Below are 17,326 nucleotides of genomic sequence, written 5' to 3' on the forward strand. Positions count from 1 at the left end.
AGCCGGCCTGCATAATGTGGCTAGAAACGCGCAGACGTGAAGGGATAGAAAAATTTTAGATAATTGCTGAAGCTAGATTTCTACGCTACCAGGACGTGGTGCATGAATTCAAATGTCTGTACGCACATGGCTACCTCTGCCAAGCACATCTCGATTTTCTAAAACAATGGAAAGCTGCAAGGATAAAACAAATCTCGTAATTTGTTTGTTCCTGTCGACCGGCTTCTCAAAGTGCTTGGAGCCAAGGAGGATTAGAAAAATATAATATGTGTTGTTGTGTGAAACATCTGGCCGCATATGCTTTTGATCCAAGCTCTCCGATACCACTCCAATAGCACAAGCTATATATATATAACGTTTTACTAATTTAAATAATTTACAATGTCTAGACATGGGATAATTTTAACTCGAATTTAAATTTTTATTCAAGAGCTATATATATATATATATATATATATATATATATATATATATATATGTATGTATGTATGTATGTATGTGTGTGTATCGTTCTATTTATTAATAGATTTTATTTTAGTTATAAAAGTTGAATTTTCATGCTTAAGCTAACAGGACAAATCGTCCGCTAGCATCGTCGTTCGGCATTCCTAAATATTTTTACGCACTGAAATTTAACCTGGACGTTTATTTGAATCCGCGAAACTACGTCACACAGGATTCGCTTATCGCCTCAAGTACGTTTTAAATTAAAAATCTGAGAAACTCATTTTTAGAAATTTTCTTAGGCCTAAAACGCGATGCTAAATAAGCTCGTAACACCAGGGGTGTTACACGGTATAAACCTTGTGTCTCTTTGCATCACCGTCCAGGATTAGGGGCACGCAGTATATTTCACTAGTTGGTTGAGGGCCTGTCGGTCCAAAACACCGACAGTTGGCGCGCTAGGTAGGGGACACTACTGCGTGTCAGCTTCGTCATCCCAACAAGTTCCGGATGGCAGACCCCGTGCGACCACTGTGTCTCGACACGGTGATCTGGTTCGGGAGCCTAGAGTTCATGTCTCTAGGACGTGAGTACGATATGGTACTCCTCATGCTCAGAGCCCCACCGACCGATGACGACACCACACACCAGCAGCCCAGGCGCAGACGGCGCCCGGGCCGTCGGTCTCGTCATGCTCGCCAGGCACGACATGGGCGGGACCACCCTGAGATCGCGCAAGCTCAGGGTGACGCACTGCGCTTCGCCGGTGCCTCATGCTCGGCTATTGGTACAGAGTCCCTGGTTGAGGACCTATCCAGCCTAAGCCTGGGCAAAGGAGAGACGCCGGTGGCGCACAGCGACGCCCCGTCATCAAGCTCTGTCCTGCCACCTCCTGAGGCGTTGCCTCCGGCGGAGCAGAGCCTGGCGACGACACCATCCCCGTAGCCCTTTGGGTTTGGCAATACCACCGCCGCCTATGCTTCCGCCTACGCTTCCGCTCACGCGGAGCCCTCAGGATGCCACCAACGTTTTGCCCTCGACCTCATCGCCACAACCTTGACTCACACCCATGCTGACTCCTCGGAGGAGGACGAGGCGTGGGTCAGAGCAGACTTCTCCGGGCTTCACGACCCTAAAGCCATGCGCCGCTTCCTGGCCGCGAGCGACTACTGCTTCGGCTACTCCGACTCCGATGATGAAGGCACTTATGACCCCACTCATGAGTGCTTCCACGTCGAGCTCGGGATGCCGAGCACGAGCAATGAGGGCGAAAGGGCAGGTTCTCGCTCCCCACCCCCTGAGGGGGCAGGCGGCGCCGCACCTCCACGCGTCGAGCCCCAGGCAGCACAGAACGAGAACCTTGCCCCCGAGGAACTTCGACGCCTGGACCTGGAGCAGCTCCGTGAGCTTTAGGCCAAGGTCAAACAAGACCGACTCCTTCTGTAGTAGCTCCGAGACACTCTCGAGCAAGAGCAGCGGGGTCGCGGTGATGGTAGAGCAGCCCAATGGAGGGCTCGCGACGTCAACCACCGCATCAACAACGACGTGGGGGGCGAGCAGCCCCCTATCTTCAATTGTGCTAGCCAGAACGTCGTGGCAGTGGCGATGCTACTCTGGACTATGCCTGAGCCCTCTACCACGGAGGGGCGACGGGTCCACGGCGAGCACTGAGACCTCCTCGAGACTGCCATGGTGCAGCAGGCCGAAAGTTCCACCTCTCGACAGCGCGGAGGCGCCTCGGAACTACCCACGACACTGCCTTGGTAGGATAGAGAGGCCTCGGTTCATCCCGAGCCCACTTGGGCACCGACAGCCAACAGGGCCCCCTCAGTGCACGACCGCCTCGGCGATCGACGCGAGGCGCAAGGCGACCACAATGTGGTCAGCAGGCGACGGCGCCACGGCAATGATGGGCCTGCCCGAGGCTACCACCCGCACCGAGGCGGTCGCTACGATAGTGGGGAGGACCACAATCCTTCTCCTGGGCCACTTGGCCCTCGAGTCTTCAGTAGGGCCATCCGCGACGCCCACTTCCTGGCCCAGTTTCGGCAACCGACCAACCTCGCAAAGTACAGCGGCGAGACCAACCCTGAGCTATGGCTAGCCAATTACCGCCTGGCTTGTCAGCTAGGCAGTGCGGACGATGACCTGCTCATCATCTGCAACCTCCCCTTGTTCCTGTCAGACTCAGCGTGAGCTTGGCTCGAACACCTCCCTCCCTCACAGATCCACAACTAGCGCGACTTGGTAAAGGTCTTCGTCGGGAATTTCCAGGGCACGTACATGCGCCCCGGGAACCTCAGCGGCTGAGGGCGCCTCGGCTTCATCTGACTTGCAGGCCTCGACCTTGCAGGGCGTAGGCGCCTCCTCCTCTGATTGCTTCATGGCCGCCTCGGTAGCCTCTCCTTGGGCGACTGGCTCCTTCGGGTTGGCCCTGGCCGACGCTGCGCCACGCAGTATGGCGGCTTGTGCCTCCACCACCCATTGGGCGGTGGAGCTGGTGCTCACCTTGAGCGCCTTATGTGGTGCCAGGGCGGGCGCTTCCACCCGACACTTCTGGCTAAAGGCAAAGCATTCACAAGGTCAACATACGGCCAAACAACGAGTGGAAGATGCTGCAAACTCCATTGACAAAACACTTACCCCGAACGGGGACACAATAGCTTCTACACTACGCCCCTCGTCCTCTGCAACGGCGGTGGCGGCGACGGTGGCACGGCCCCCGTGTCCGCCGGTGCCGACCGGCCCTCGCCAGGCTCCGACGCCCCCTCAACCCTCTACGGAGGCCATTGGGCCGCCCCCGCCATAGCCCGTTCCACATCCGCCATCGAGCCCACCGGGCTAACGGCGCGCTTCCCCAACGCCCGTGCCTCAGGCGTGTCGGCCTCGGCCCCGGGGCGAGCGATCGCCGGCCCCAAGACATCCTTTCCTCCTCCTCCTGGAAACACCGGGCTGCTCACCGATGCCCCGGGCACCGTCCCCCTGACATCAGGGAGATGGTCCAGGGTCCCCCGCCTCGCTCTTGTTGGCATCGCTCGAGGAATCCGACAACGACGGTGATGGAGACAGCTCCACCGAGAGACCATTGTGCCTCTGCTGCCATCGACATTTCTCTAGCTCCTCATGCTCAAGGTTCTTCCTCTTGCGCCTTGCCTCCTCGGCGTCCTTCCGCTTCTTCTACGCCTCGGCATGTGCCCTGTTCATCGCCTACCGCTCTGCGTCCTTGGGAACGGGTGGCGGGGAGGCTCGCACATCCCTCATCCCCTGTAGGAATGGCAAACACAATTAAGGGAATAGGAAAATGCAAGGAGCAAGGAGGCCTCGGGGGCAGCGGTGGCACGGGACTCACCAGAGAGATGTACCCCCGTGTCGGGTGCATCGGGAATAGGGTCAGACCACTACTCCTTAGCCACCCCTCCACCATCTCTCTCACCCGACGGAGAATATCCTTATCGGAGAGGGCGACAGTGGACATCCGGATGCCATCGATCGGCTCGTCCGGTGTCATCTCAAACAGGCGCTGCCGCCGAGCCATCAGCGGTAGCACCCTCTGGTGGTGGAAGGCCGCCACGACCACAGTCCTCGTAAGGTCACGGCTGCACAGCCTCTCCAGCACCACCAGAAGCGGCCACAGCTTGGGCTGATCAACCGTCAGGACGCCGTACCTCCACTTCTCCGGCTGGCTCTCCACGACCCGCCCGATATAGGGGGAAGTCCGCCGTCATCATTATGGAGGTAGAACCAGCTATTGTACCAGCGATAGTTGGACGACGTGAGCTGGGTTAGGATGTAGAGGAGTTGCCGGTCTTGGCGCACTTAGAGAGTGTAGCCGCCAGCCCTCATCGCCTTCCGCGTGCCCGTCGTGTCCGTCGGCTTAGTGGTGAGCCCTGCCCAGAAGAGGTGGAGCCATAGCTCCCAGTGGGGGGCGATGCCCAAGTACCCCTCGCAGACGGCAATGAAGATTGCCGCCTGCGTGATGGAGTTGGGGTTGAAATTGTGGAGCTCCACGCCGTAGTAGTGCGGGAGCGCCCGCATGAACCGGTCCGTCGGCAGGCCGAGACCACGCTCGTGAAAGGCCACGAAGCTCACAATGTAGCCGTCGCGTGGCCTCGGCCCCCGGAGCAATCCACTCTGGTCTATTGGGGTTGGTAACCGGGTGGAGGAGGCCGTCGTCGACGAGCGACTGCAGCGCCTCCGTGGACACGTCGGACGGACCCCAAGGATTCGCCTGGAGGACAATAGTGCCACCGGCCATGGGTGCGGTGGAGAATGCGGCTATGGCGGTAAGGCAAGCTCTTGCTATCTTTCTCTCTCTCTCTTCCTCCCCCTTCTCCCTTCTTCTCCTCGGTGCTCTCTGTTCTTAGCGACCGCTCGAGGGTAGAAAGGTCGAATGTATGCAGGCAAGGTAAGGAGGGGAGGGGCAAGGCTCGTCATGTATTTATGAGGGAAGGGGGTGAAACGGATGGGCGATGAAACCAGGGAAATTTCCCTCAGGTCTAGCGCAGTTAATCCGGATCTGACCAAACTACCCATGCATCCACCTTTTCCTTATTAATTGCGCGCACAGTAACGTCCCATCCGTAGACATCGCGTCACATCCGACCACAGCGATGGCAAGCGTCGTTCTGTCTCCGTGAGGAACCGCCTCAAAAGGCGCAACCACTGTTGTTAGCCGATGGGAAGGGAATATCTCCCACCTGATTCCTTTTAGACTAAGGAACTGGGCATCGAGCCCGTTACGGTCCAGGGGTTCGAAGGCTGGGCCCTCGAGGGTCTCGATAGCCGCCCTAGGACAAATGGAGTCAGGGATGACTATGGATGAGCCCGTACATGGCCGAGGCCCAAGCAAGTGATTGCTTGGGACGCCCTAAGTCGTGTCCGAGACCGGCAGGGAGGTCTCTAAATGGGATCCCACCGTAGGGAGGCACCGAGCCCTCGGGGCCAATCGAACGGCCCTAGGACCCACTAAAGAAGCCTTCTAGTACTTTTGGAGTGCGTCTCTGGACCACTAGCCAACCCCTATCGAACGGGGCACGGGCCTCCACTTAGACTTACCCGATAACAGCTCACCGGAGATGTCACTACTCGCGCCCATCGAGGGTAGCCTGGCATACTCCACCCCTCCTTCTGAACGAAAAGAATGCGTGAGGGCCACACAAAAAAGATAGAGAAACTCCTGATCGTCCTCTTGCTCCGAGCAGAGGCTTGGGGGCTCTTCCTGCAACCAAGCCGAGACCTAGAGATCCAAACTCGCACTCGAGGGCTCGGCAAACAACCCCTCCTTCTGAACGAAAAGGATGCGCGAGGGCCATACCAAAAAGACAGGGAAACTCCTGATCGCCCTCTTGCTCCACGTAGAGGCTCGAGGGCTCTTCCTGCAATCAGGCCGAGACCCAGCGACCCAAACTCACACTCGAGGGCTCAACAAACAACCCCTCCTTCTGAACCAAAAGGATGCGCGAGGGTCGTACAAAAAAGATAGGAAAACTCCTGATCACCCTCTTGCTCTGCGTAGAAGCTCGGGGGCTCTTCCTACAACTAGGTCAATGCCCAGCGACCCAAACTTGCACTCGAGGGCTTGGCAAACAACCTCTCCTTTCGAATGAAAAGGATGCGCGAGGGCCGCACAAAAAAGACAGGGAAACTCCTGATCACCCTCTTGCTCCAAGCAGAGGCTCGGGGGCTCTTCCTGCAACCAGGTTGAAGCCCAGCAACCCGAACTCACACTTGGGGGCTCAACAAACGCGATAAAAGGCACCGAGCCCGTTACGGTCCAGGGGTTCGAAGGCTGCCCCCCTAGGGTCTCGACAGCCGCCCCAGGACAAACAGAGTCAGGGATGACTATGGGTGAGCCCGTACATGGCCGAGGCCCAAGCAAGCGATTGCCCGGGATGCCCCTAAGTCATGTCCGAGACCGATAGGGAGGTCTCTGAATGGGATCCCACCGTAGGGAGGCACCGAGCCCCCGGGGCCAATTGAATGGCCCTGGGACCCACTGGAGAAGCCCTCTAGTACTTTTGGAGTGCGTCTCTAGATCGCTAGCTGACCCCTATCGAATGGGGCACAGGCCTCCACTTGGACTTACCTGATAACAGCTCACCGGAGGTGTCACTGCTCGCGCCCACCGAGGGTAGCCTGGCATACTCCACCCCTCCTTTCGAACAAAAAGGATGCGTGAGGGCCGTGCAAAAAAGATAGGGAAACTCCTGATCACCCTCCTGCTCCACGCAGAGGCTCGGGGGCTCTTCCTGCAACCAAGCCGAGGCCCAGCGACCCGAACTCGCACTCAGGGGTTCGACGAACGCGATAAAACCCCTCGCTCAACATGAGAAAAGCCCCTAGAGGAATAAATCCATTCCTCCAGGGCCTCAGGGGCTACACCTGGCGGGTGCGCTCACGCGCACCCACCGAGGCCTCGAGTATGAAATACCATCCCACCAGAAGCTGTCGCGAGCCAAGTCTCGTCAAAACCTCAGGAAGAGCGCTCACACTCTCCTCGAGGCTTGGGGGCTACTGTCGGGTACTATAAAAAGGGGTCCCCTAAGCAAGAACCGAAAAATTGCTTAGACCCTGTAAAAATCATAGCCACAAGACAACTACCGGCAAACCCCCACCTTATCCGAGGCTCGGCTGGACCGCCCGGCCCGCCTCGAACGGTATTCTGACTCGCCCGAGGCCCCAACCGTAAGGCCTCGGACGAAGTACCAATTCTCTGCCTTGCCCAAGGCCCCACGCGTAAGGCCTCGGACGAGGTGCCAGTTCTCCGCCTCGCTCGAGGCCCCGCCCGTAAGGCCTCGGACGAGGTACCGATTCTTCGCCTCGCTCGAGGCCCTGCCCGTAAGGCCTCGGATGTACCAATTCTCCGACTCGCTCGAGGCCGGCTCGGCAGCTACCCCGTCACCGTCGCCTCGACTAGGACGTCACGTCCAACTAACGCGACCAACCACTCCCGCGATGTCAGCCGAACGATGGCTCGACACAGCGGAGTGGCCGATGAGATGGGAGTCACGTCGACGCCATGCCATCCAGGATGGGACGGGGCAGGGGTTACCGGCCGCTGTGCTCGGTACTATGCCCACGACTGACACCCATGCGGCACTATGCTACCTAACCCCACCTGCTCCAAGGACAGCGCGGCATGGGGAGTCATGTCCGGGTCCCTATAGCCTCGGAATTAGTGTACAAGACCAACTTCTCCCTCCAGAGCCTCGGCTGCCCACTTCCGCACCCCCTTAGCCTCGGGACTCGCGCCCACCGAGCCCCCCCGTAATAGTTCGGCCTCTGCACCGACTGGGCCTCGGCTCTCTACGCTGACGACATACAGCGACTGGCACGTCGTCCACAGTATGCGCCATGCCCTGCGTCAAGCCATCACAGGAGCTCCCACGTCACACAGGATCAGCGCGTGACCAGCGCGTCGCTCTAGTGCACCAAGGACAGGGCCGCTCCACCGACCATGCCGCCACAGTGACGACCTACAGGGCTCAGACATACCGCCTCCGCTCATAAAACGCCACGTGGTGAACACATGTATCGCCCATGTCCCCCTTCAACTATAAAAGGGAGTGACCGGGGCCATTTCTAGACACGCACGCTCACATGCACAGACGGACGTAGACTCAGACAGACACACATGGACGAACAACGCACAACGCTCTGTAACTCACCCTCCTCCTCGCTGCAAGAGATCAACATCTCAAGCAACCCACGCCGCTCCACGCAGAGACCTAGGGCTAACTCCCTCTCTCGCCCTGCTTGTAAACCCCTACTACAAGCACCTCGGTGCAAGGAATACAAGATCGCTCTCTCAGACTGGACGTAGGGCACCTATTGCCTAAACCAGTATAAACCTTGTGTCTCTTTGCATCACCATCCGGGATTAGGGGCACGCAGTACATTTCACTAGTTGGTTGAGGGCCCATCGGTCTAAAACACCGACAATGTTATTGTAATTCTGTTGTTTAAATTTCGCACTCTGAACTTGGTATTGTAATAATATATTTCTGAGAACTCTTGATGTATGAAATGAACTAGGTATTGTAAACTCCTTCTCATTATTGGATCCTAGAGGAAAAACATGGATTGTTCGAGTTCTCCCTTAAGGTATGCTCGATGGAACCGTCCGATATAGCTTGCTTTCGGGGTGCTTAGTGTCTAGTGCAAGACAAGTGTCTCTAAAGGTGTGTTATTTCGGACGGTTCTGCCACAATTGGGAGGGAGTTGGTGGGCCTCTAGTGGCGGCCGGGAGGGACTAAGGGAAGACTGAGCAGTGGAGTAAAGTTGATTAGGGTTTGGAGAGGTTGTATATATACCAAGGTCTATTGGGCTAGGCTTTTCTTTCTGATTACTGGGCCTCATCGGTTACTTCGGTTCTTTCGGTTAACCGAGCTCAAGAACTGAATTAACCTGACTTATTTCGGTTACTTAAAACTGGGAACCAAATTAGGAACCGAAATATTCGGTTTCGGTTTTGATTCTGGTTATTTCAGTTCGGTTCTCGGTTATTTTTGCCCAGGCTTACGCGTGGTGGTCGAACCGGCCAGCGTGGAAGCCATCGCCGGTGACGAGCTTGGTCGGGGTGCATCGAGTGGAGCTCCCCTACGTACGACCACAGGTAGAGGCGGGGCGAAGCTCACTCAGCCACACTAGCTATGGAAGGCAGCCACAGCTCACCACGCGAGAAGCTAAGAAATCAGCTCAGCAACGGCGAACGACGATGTGGATGCCTTGACTATCCGTACAACGTCATACAATGAGGATGGGCGGTGGTGGAAAAGTGAGATGAGAGAATAAGGTCGGAGAGAAATAATAAAGTAAGCCTACGGAGGCATTCGGGCTTGTTTGTGCTGGTGGGTCCGCTGTACCACCGAATTAGATATTAGAATTATAGATTTTGTTAAATAAGTCTTGGAGCCGCGGGTCACTCGAGTGATCACGCAGACCAGCTGCACATCTTGTTAACGATATATTTGCTCATAATTTAAAAGATGCTATCTTTTCCATCGCTTAATTAATCGAAATAAATAACGAAAGTATATAGCTTCAAAATTGGAGAAAGATAAAAGTTCCTGAAAAACAAGAGCAAAATCGTGGGCGTGGGGAAACGGTGGTCAAAGCAACCAATAAAGTACTCTAGATCCAATTCCGCCGGGCAGAGGGCCCAAGCGCTGCCGCGCTGACGTCGCCTGCCTGCAGCTGCCAGCTGGTGCCTCGTCGACGGCTGCCACGCCACCCCACACCTGCGGCAGCCACGGAGAGCTAGGCTGGGGTTTGGTTGGTTCCGTGCCGAGTGTTCTGCGGCTAGTGTTTGGTTTCGGTCAAAAGTGTGGCTGCCACCACTGCTCCCAGCACAAAAACACGCCACAGCTGTGGCGCTGGAATTCGTCGCCTCACTTTCGGCGCTGTCGTTGTGGCGAGTGTGGCGAGCCACGGGTATACAGGAAAAGCTTCGGCGGCGCCACACCCAGCGAGGCAGGCTACGGCGGCAAACCAAACAGCCCGTAAATTTCCTCACTCCCCCTCGCAGCCGGTTCCGACCCAGCCATGGGGACGGCGGCGCCGGCGATGATGCCGATGGAGGACCTTGAGGCGGCCATCGCCGAGCTCCCTGCCAAGAAGGACGCCCTGCGCGAGGCCTTCGACAGCCTCGCCGCCTGCTCGCCCTACCCGCTCCCCTTCACGTGGGAGGACCTCGACGCGCATGTCTCCTCCGTCCAATCCTCCATCTCGCGCCGGTTCCGCCAGCTCCGGGCGCTCGAGGCCGCGCGCCCAGGCAGCACTAGTAAGAATAAGGAAGGGGCTAACGAGGTGGAAGAAGAAGAGGTGGAGGAAGAAGAGGAGGAGGTGGTGGTGGAGGAAGAAGAAGAAGAAGAAGAGGTGGAGGAAGAAGAGGAAGAGGAGGTGGTGGAGGAAGAAGAAGAGGAAGAGGAGGTGGAGCAGGAAGAAGAAGAGGAGGAGGAGGAAGAGAACGACAAGCAGATGAAGGAGGCCGACGACAACATTGCCAATCAAGCCAAGGAAGATAAAGAGGGCGGTGAGGATAACAAGCGCAAGCGGGATGCCGACGAAGAGGCGGTCAGAAGAACAACACTGTGAAGCTTTGCGAGGGTCTTGGGCTTGCAGACAGGGCCACAGGTATGGAGCTATCTCCGTTCATAGTTATATATATTTTTTATTTCTGCAATTCTGCTCAATCTATGTGTTTGATCGTGCCTATGGTGTTCTGGTGATTGTCAATAATGTTTCATAAACTAGGTTGATTTAAAGTGCTGTTACAATTTTCTTATGTCATTTATAGCACCATAAAAGCTTGATTATAGAAGACCACATTCCTGCAAAGGCATGAGAAACACCTCTTGCAGGCAGGTTATTCGTCCATAGTGGATATAATGCAGTGTGACTAGTTTTGGAAAGGCTTACTATCTGATCATGTCATCCAGAGTTTTCTTATGGGTCAAGCAAGTTAGTTTTTTTATCTTCTACTGCGTAGCCACACGGTAGAATATTGTAGATGTACACCTAAAAACTATATAGCCGAATAAAAGAAATCATATTTGTAGGAAACAGGGAACTATTCTGATCCATCTTTTGATTTTGTACTAATCAATGGTATGCGAAATTTTCCCTATTTGACTTTCTTGAAAGTTTGGTAGCAGATAGTGTAAGTAGCAAAGGTACAAAAGATGCAGACAAAGGACCATTTGACACAACTCATACATGTTTGTTGCACCTGGTGCTATGTATCCTTCTTTGCCTAATCGATTAACATGTATTCCTGAGTAATACCTGCTTGATCATGCAAGTGTTTGATCTCTGGCTGCAACGCTCCAATGCTATGTAACTATTCATAACTAAGATTTAACAGTTATTAAACTATTTACTACTGTAAAAGTTTCTAGTCTCCACACATTCTTTGTTTCTACTTTCTAGACACAGCACCTTTGGCTCACCATTGACAGCAGCATCTCAGACACCACCAGGTGGTGGGCCTCAACCATTCTGATCCTTTGGCCCAGACTTTCACATCAAACGCCAAAGGAATTAGTTTTTTAATTCCTAAGTTTTCATTAAAATAAGAGTGCTTATTGTTGGACATGTACGTGGATGTGCAAGGCTGCTAGGGGAGGTTTTTGTTTATTCCCAATTGATATTTTGTCTTTCACTATGTTCAATAGTCAATGAAAGTATCAAAGATCAGTGTATAATGTATACAATATGCATCAAATGATGGTATTGAAGAGCTGTTCGGCTGATGGTTTCTGCGGCTGTTAAGCCGGCTGAAGCTGATTTGTTGTGAGAGAAAAACACTGTTCCATGGCTGATAAGTTCAAGTGAACAGGGCGTTGTCAGTTCTCACTAATGTGGGACATCAACCAAAAGTTGCTCAAGAAAGCACCACCAATTATGTTCACCGTGTTGTTCTTTGGTGTTGTGCCTTCATGAGACTGTTCTGTGAAGGTGTGCTTACATGCTTTCCTTTGCTGCTAGCCTGTCATTTGTCAATACAATCTGTGAAAGAGTCTGAATCCTGTGACCAAAATGGCAATTCTGTTCATTATTGCTACTCGCAAAAAAAAAATGTTCATTATTGCATCTTACGTGATAACTGATATCAACCGAAGTGGTAGGTTTATATGGATATACTTTTAAATTTCGATAGAAACCCTAGTTTGCTTAGTATATCAAGTATGTACATCAGTTGATTGTCTGGTCTGTAGCTGTAATGCATTTTTGTATGTTTATTGCTGAGCCATTATTTGAACTTTTTTCACTGTTTTCATACGCAGCTAGACTTCATACATTGGCCTCTATCTTCTTTACATTTTCAGTTTGATTTTGACAGAAATGTAGGCACTCATCTCCATGTCTGTACCTCATTTGCAATGCAAGGGTTCGCCTTCTTATTAATGTTTCCTTTTGCCTTCATCTTTTCTGCAGATTTAATTGACTATATGATTGGAAATGGACAGCATCTCGAAGTTTTTCATTTGTTACAAATTTTAAATTTGGAGGACAAGTATCCTCCATTTTCTCTTCTGAAGGGATACATTGAGAAGACCAAGCAGACGACTTCTGTGGAGATATTTAGAAAGAATGAAACACACAAGTCATTGGTATGAGCTAGCCCTTGTGACACTAAAATCAAGTATTTCACTGACAGGAATTATATGGCGCCCAGGGTAGCACAAACCCTGGACATCCAGGCCATTATGCTGTAACGTCAAAATTTGTTCTGACGGAGAGAAATTTGAGGCCGCTATTCATCTATTGACAAATTTTTTAGGGTGGGAATGCATACCTCCTCCGGGATGCTGATTTCATTCTTTTCCATGTCTGGTGATCTCCAATAACTCTGGCAGGTTATAGTTTCAGGTTGGGGTATGAGGTTTTGGTTTTGGGGATCTTGGTGGCCTCCATCTGTAGAGGTATGGCTGAGGGTTGCAGGTAGTTCGCTGGCCCGGTAGTGGGCGGAAACGCGAGACGGTGGTGGACAGTGGTTGGGCAGGCATGGAGGCGGGGGCATTGTGCTCGAAGTGGTTAGTGCCGTCCGTGGTGGAGGGCAGTGGAGGAGGTGGGGGAGCAGGATCCATGGTGAGGGAGGGTGGCGCTGTGCATGCGGCACATTGGGCAGGCAGGGGGTCGGGACGTACGGAAGAGGCATGGGTGGGGATCGAGACGATGACGACTCTGTTTCCCTCCTACGATGAAGACCAGGATGTCCAGTCCAGGATGCTCATCCTGGTGGACATAGAAACCGGGTTCTTTCAGTGATCACCTTAATCATAACTTATAGCATTGTGGTTTTACTACAGATTGTGGAACAAGTTCTGTTGTAGATATAAATGTATATTGATCCGATAAAGCTGCTTTCTTATCAACTATATTTCTTTCTGTCTTTTGTTTCCTTTTCACATTTACAGTGAAGTAAGTAAGAAAGCACATACACATTCTGCACTAGCACACTTGCCTGGCACATGAGTGTGCCACCTATCAGATTCACACCCCTAGAAAGCCATATACCACTGGTAAATGGGGAGCGTACTCACACATATTGACATAGATATGGTGTCTAGATTTCAATCCAGGGTGGAGTCACAAAACTCCACCCCACCAAGAGGTGGGTACTCAAATTTGTTGTTTGTTAGCTGAAAGGTTTTTGGATCTTGCCTATGTGCAGAACTTGGCTATACCAAAGGAACTATGGATTGCACATCATCTAGCTGAGCAGAAACTTGCTGATTCTAGGCAACGCAGTGCTATCATTGCAGAAATTAATTATTTGATGAGTGAATATAAAAAGGAACAAAGGTCAGCAAATCCCTCAATGCCCTCGACATGGGATTCACAGCAGCCAACGAAACATAAAAAGAGGAAGAGGAAGCGCAAGAAAGAGGAGCAGGAGCACCATGACGAAGCACAAGACAACCAGCAGCAGCAGGAACAGAATGAAAACAAGTTAATTCAAGGAAAGCAACATCAGCTGCATCAACAAGAAAATAAGGCGCAAGCGACGGAGCAGCAGCAGCAGCATATGAAACTGCCAAGGCCAGCTACCCTTAAGCTACCGACACCTGCTGTTCGTCTGGTTCTGAATGTAGCTCAGATCTAATACTTTGGGCATCCACCTTACGCCGCTATGCCTGGAGTTCAGAATTACCCTGCCCAGCCAGGTTGGCCTATAGCTCAAGGAAGACCATTCGTACCGCAATTCAGATCACCTCAGTATATGGGTCCTCCATTTAATCCCTTTGCCCTTCATCCTCCGTCCTATCCCAGATAGTGTAGAAGCCCTGACGTTGTGAAACTACGGTGAAGCGTAGAAGTTATATGAAATAGCTAGTGTAGAAGTTATATGAAATAGCCCAGTATTGGTTCGGTCTGTAAGTGGCTTTGTGTTCATTCGTTATACGTGTCAACAGTTCTTTTCGCAACATGGTGTTCATTTGCTAATTCCTGGCCTGACATGTGGAGGTAGCCTTGGGCGTTTATTTTGTTGCTGCAGTTTCTGCCTGCGCTGTTTCCTCTTGCGATTCTTGTTTTGTCTTCTCCTTTTCTGGTTTTGCCACATTTCTTCCGGCTCCTGCGGCTCTTGTTGATTTTGAATGTGCTGATGCTGCGTCTTATGTGGCTTCTGCTGCTGGTGCTGTTTCTCTTTTGGCTTTTGCTGCTGCTGATGCTGCTGGTGGTTTTCCACCTGTTGCGTTTGTGGCCGCTGCTGATACTCCACTTGAAAATTGTGCTGCTGATGCGAACTTGCAATGGAGGCTGAAACGGTTGCTAGACCTGTGTATATATGCTAAACACTGTATAGTACAAATGTACAAGCACAAGTTCCGGTTGGGAATTGGTCGTTTTCGTGCCGCCGACACATCTCCGGCTAAAAATATCATTCGGTTCTCAATGAAAAGGGAGCCCATCCCTGATCCCTGGCTCCGATCTCTGTGATTAACAATTTGCATGCACTGAACGCACCAGAGTATGCCTGTCATAACTGTAATTTATCCACTTTCTTCACTTCTGAAGTTTAACAAAAACCTTATTCAGATTTCAGATGTCAGACCCAGAGCTACCGTTCAACATATGCTACTACTATATTGGTTTAAATGATACCAGAATCAAATTTCTGAAGTAGACAAATTTCGGTATGTTCTTGTCTGGTAACCTTTCAAGATAACGCATCATGAATGTATGAAAAATAAATGCAACCGATAGCGCATCATGATCGATGAATGCAACTTAAGTAAGAGCAGGTAAAAGTAGGTACTGGGACAGGTAAAACGCAAACCTTCTCTTTAAGGTTCTAAGAGCATCTCCAACAGATTAGTCAAAAGGAATATCTAAATTTAGTGATTTTGGTATTTTGTAAAATGAATCCCTCCTTCAAAAAATAGACTACTCCAAAAGACTATCTAAATTGAGACTCTCTATGTTTAAACTTGCCACGTCACCCATCCCGATTCCGTCCGCTCTCTTTTCGGATCATTGCAGGCGCCGCCTCGAACTCAAGTTCCGCAGCAGGGGCCGGCCACCTGGAACTCCATCCCGATCCCGTCCGCTGGTTGCCGGCTGCCCGGGCATCATCAACGCTCACGTCCACCGGGCCACAAGGGGCAGAGTCGCCCAACCATCTGGGCATGCAGGGGCCGGCCATTGCCGGCCGCACGTCTTGAAGGGCATCACGGCAGCCTGCTGGTGGCTGCCCCAGCCGTGTAGGAGGTTTGCTTAATTTGGCCATAATTTTGTAAATTGACACAGATAATTATCTCGGTTGATTAGAGAATGTCTTTCTACCCTACAGCTCAAGGTGTGTCAACGATGGATTCTGAAGATGAATTCTATGATACAGTGTTCAATGAAGTGCTTGAGTCATCATGTTCAGACGATGAGGATGATTTATATGTTGCTGCTGCACACATAGTAGCAGAGGCCAATGACAAGCAACCATACCGAGTTTCTATTGACGAACATCGCGTATTGAATCGTGATAGGCAGTCCGGGCACTCCAAACTTTTTCAAGACTATTTCTCAGATGATCCTACGTATGGGACGAACTATTTTAGGCGGAGGTTTGTACTTCCCCCTCATAGTATGAATTTTTTTTGTACATACGTGCAGGTGTGGCTAATTAATTAGTCTTGTGCCATAGATTTCGAATGAGGCGTCATGTGTTTGTTCGTATAATGAATACTGTTGAGGAGCATGATGACTACTTTATGCAAAAAAGGAATGCAGCCGGTACCCTAGGACTATCTTGTTTGCAAAAGGTGGTGGCAGCATTTCGGATGATAGCTTATGGTGTAGCGGCTGATGCTACAGATGACTATGTTCGTATTGGCGAGAGTACCGCTCTAGAAAGTTTGAGAAGGTTCGTCATAGTTGTTGTTCAAGTATTTGGACCTGAGTACATGAGATTGCCTAATGAACAGGATACGGCTAGATTACTCGCAATTGGTGAGAGCAGAGGTTTTCCGGGAATGCTTGGTTCCATAGATTGCATGCATTGGACTTGGAAAAATTGCCCTGTTTCATGGCATGGTATGTACCGACGGCATAAAAAGGAGCCTACAATTATACTAGAAGCAGTTGCCTCTAAAGATCTTTGGATTTGGCATGCATTCTTTGGGATGCCAGGCTCGCACAATGATATCAATGTTCTTCAAAGATCTCCTATATTTGCAAGGCTTGCTGAAGGTGATGGTCCACAGGTTAATTACAGCATCAATGGGAATGATTATACAATGGGTTATTACCTCGTAGATGGCATATATCCATCTTGGGCCACGTTCGTGAAGACCATACCAGAGCCACAAGGGAACAAGAAGAAATATTTTGCCAAGGCCCAAGAAGCTTGTAGGAAGGACGTTGAACGAGCATTTGGGGTTCTATAAGCTCGCTTTGCTATCGTTAGAGGGCCAGCTCGTGGGTGGGATGAGGAAACGCTAGCAACAATTATGAAAGCTTGTATCATTATGCACAACATGATTGTCGAAGATGAGGGTATTGACGAAGATGATTTCAGCTATGATAAAATGGGAGAAAAGGTAAAAATATCTCATAATGGTACACCTGAAACTAGATGAATTCATCCAAAATTACAAGAACATTCAGGACAAGGAAACTCACACACAGCTTCAAGACGACCTTGTTGAGCACCTGTGGCAAAATCACGCAGATTTATATAAGAATATTATTGTTGAATGATTTTATTTGCTGTTAGGATATAATTTGTTGAATGATTACATTTTCCGTTATAACGATTTGTATTTCCATCCAGTTATTGAACAAACTGGTCAGGATTTGTGTTTTCATTCAGTTATTGAACAAACTGTGCACAAGACCATGTCTCATTCACAGGGAACAAATGCAGTACATCAGTCACACT

General features: G+C 51.3%; 2 protein-coding genes across 2 annotated transcripts; both read left to right on the forward strand.

The window, feature by feature from the left end:
* The first annotated feature begins 9,873 nt into the window (after positions 1-9,873).
* Positions 9,874-14,541, forward strand: LOC136495341 (uncharacterized). The gene is made up of 2 exons (XM_066491296.1): positions 9,874-10,578; positions 12,382-14,541. The coding sequence occupies exon 1, from the start codon at positions 9,988-9,990 to the stop codon at positions 10,537-10,539; it is 552 nt and encodes a 183-aa protein (XP_066347393.1). The 5' UTR covers positions 9,874-9,987; the 3' UTR covers positions 10,540-10,578; positions 12,382-14,541.
* Positions 12,468-17,245, forward strand: LOC136495330 (uncharacterized). The gene is made up of 4 exons (XM_066491290.1): positions 12,468-12,557; positions 15,433-15,653; positions 15,743-16,010; positions 16,091-17,245. Exons 1-4 carry the CDS (start codon positions 12,538-12,540, stop codon positions 16,830-16,832), a joined length of 1,251 nt encoding a protein of 416 aa, XP_066347387.1. The 5' UTR covers positions 12,468-12,537; the 3' UTR covers positions 16,833-17,245.
* Positions 17,246-17,326: the final 81 nt, after the last annotated feature.

Source organism: Miscanthus floridulus, chromosome 1, assembly GCF_019320115.1.
Source record: "Miscanthus floridulus cultivar M001 chromosome 1, ASM1932011v1, whole genome shotgun sequence".
NCBI lineage: Eukaryota > Viridiplantae > Streptophyta > Magnoliopsida > Poales > Poaceae > Miscanthus > Miscanthus floridulus.

What these genes read in the sequence shown, in the direction of transcription:
- LOC136495341 (XM_066491296.1), top strand. Translation starts at nt 9,988, where the DNA reads ATGGGGACGGCGGCGCCGGCGATGATGCCGATGGAGGACCTTGAGGCG.
- LOC136495330 (XM_066491290.1), top strand. Translation starts at nt 12,538, where the DNA reads ATGAAACACACAAGTCATTG. An exon ending in CTGGTGGCTGCCCCAGCCGT is followed by an intron (nt 15,654 to 15,742) that starts GTAGGAGGTTTG and finishes TCTACCCTACAG; the next exon opens with CTCAAGGTGTGTCAACGATG. An exon ending in ACGAACTATTTTAGGCGGAG is followed by an intron (nt 16,011 to 16,090) that starts GTTTGTACTTCC and finishes CTTGTGCCATAG; the next exon opens with ATTTCGAATGAGGCGTCATG.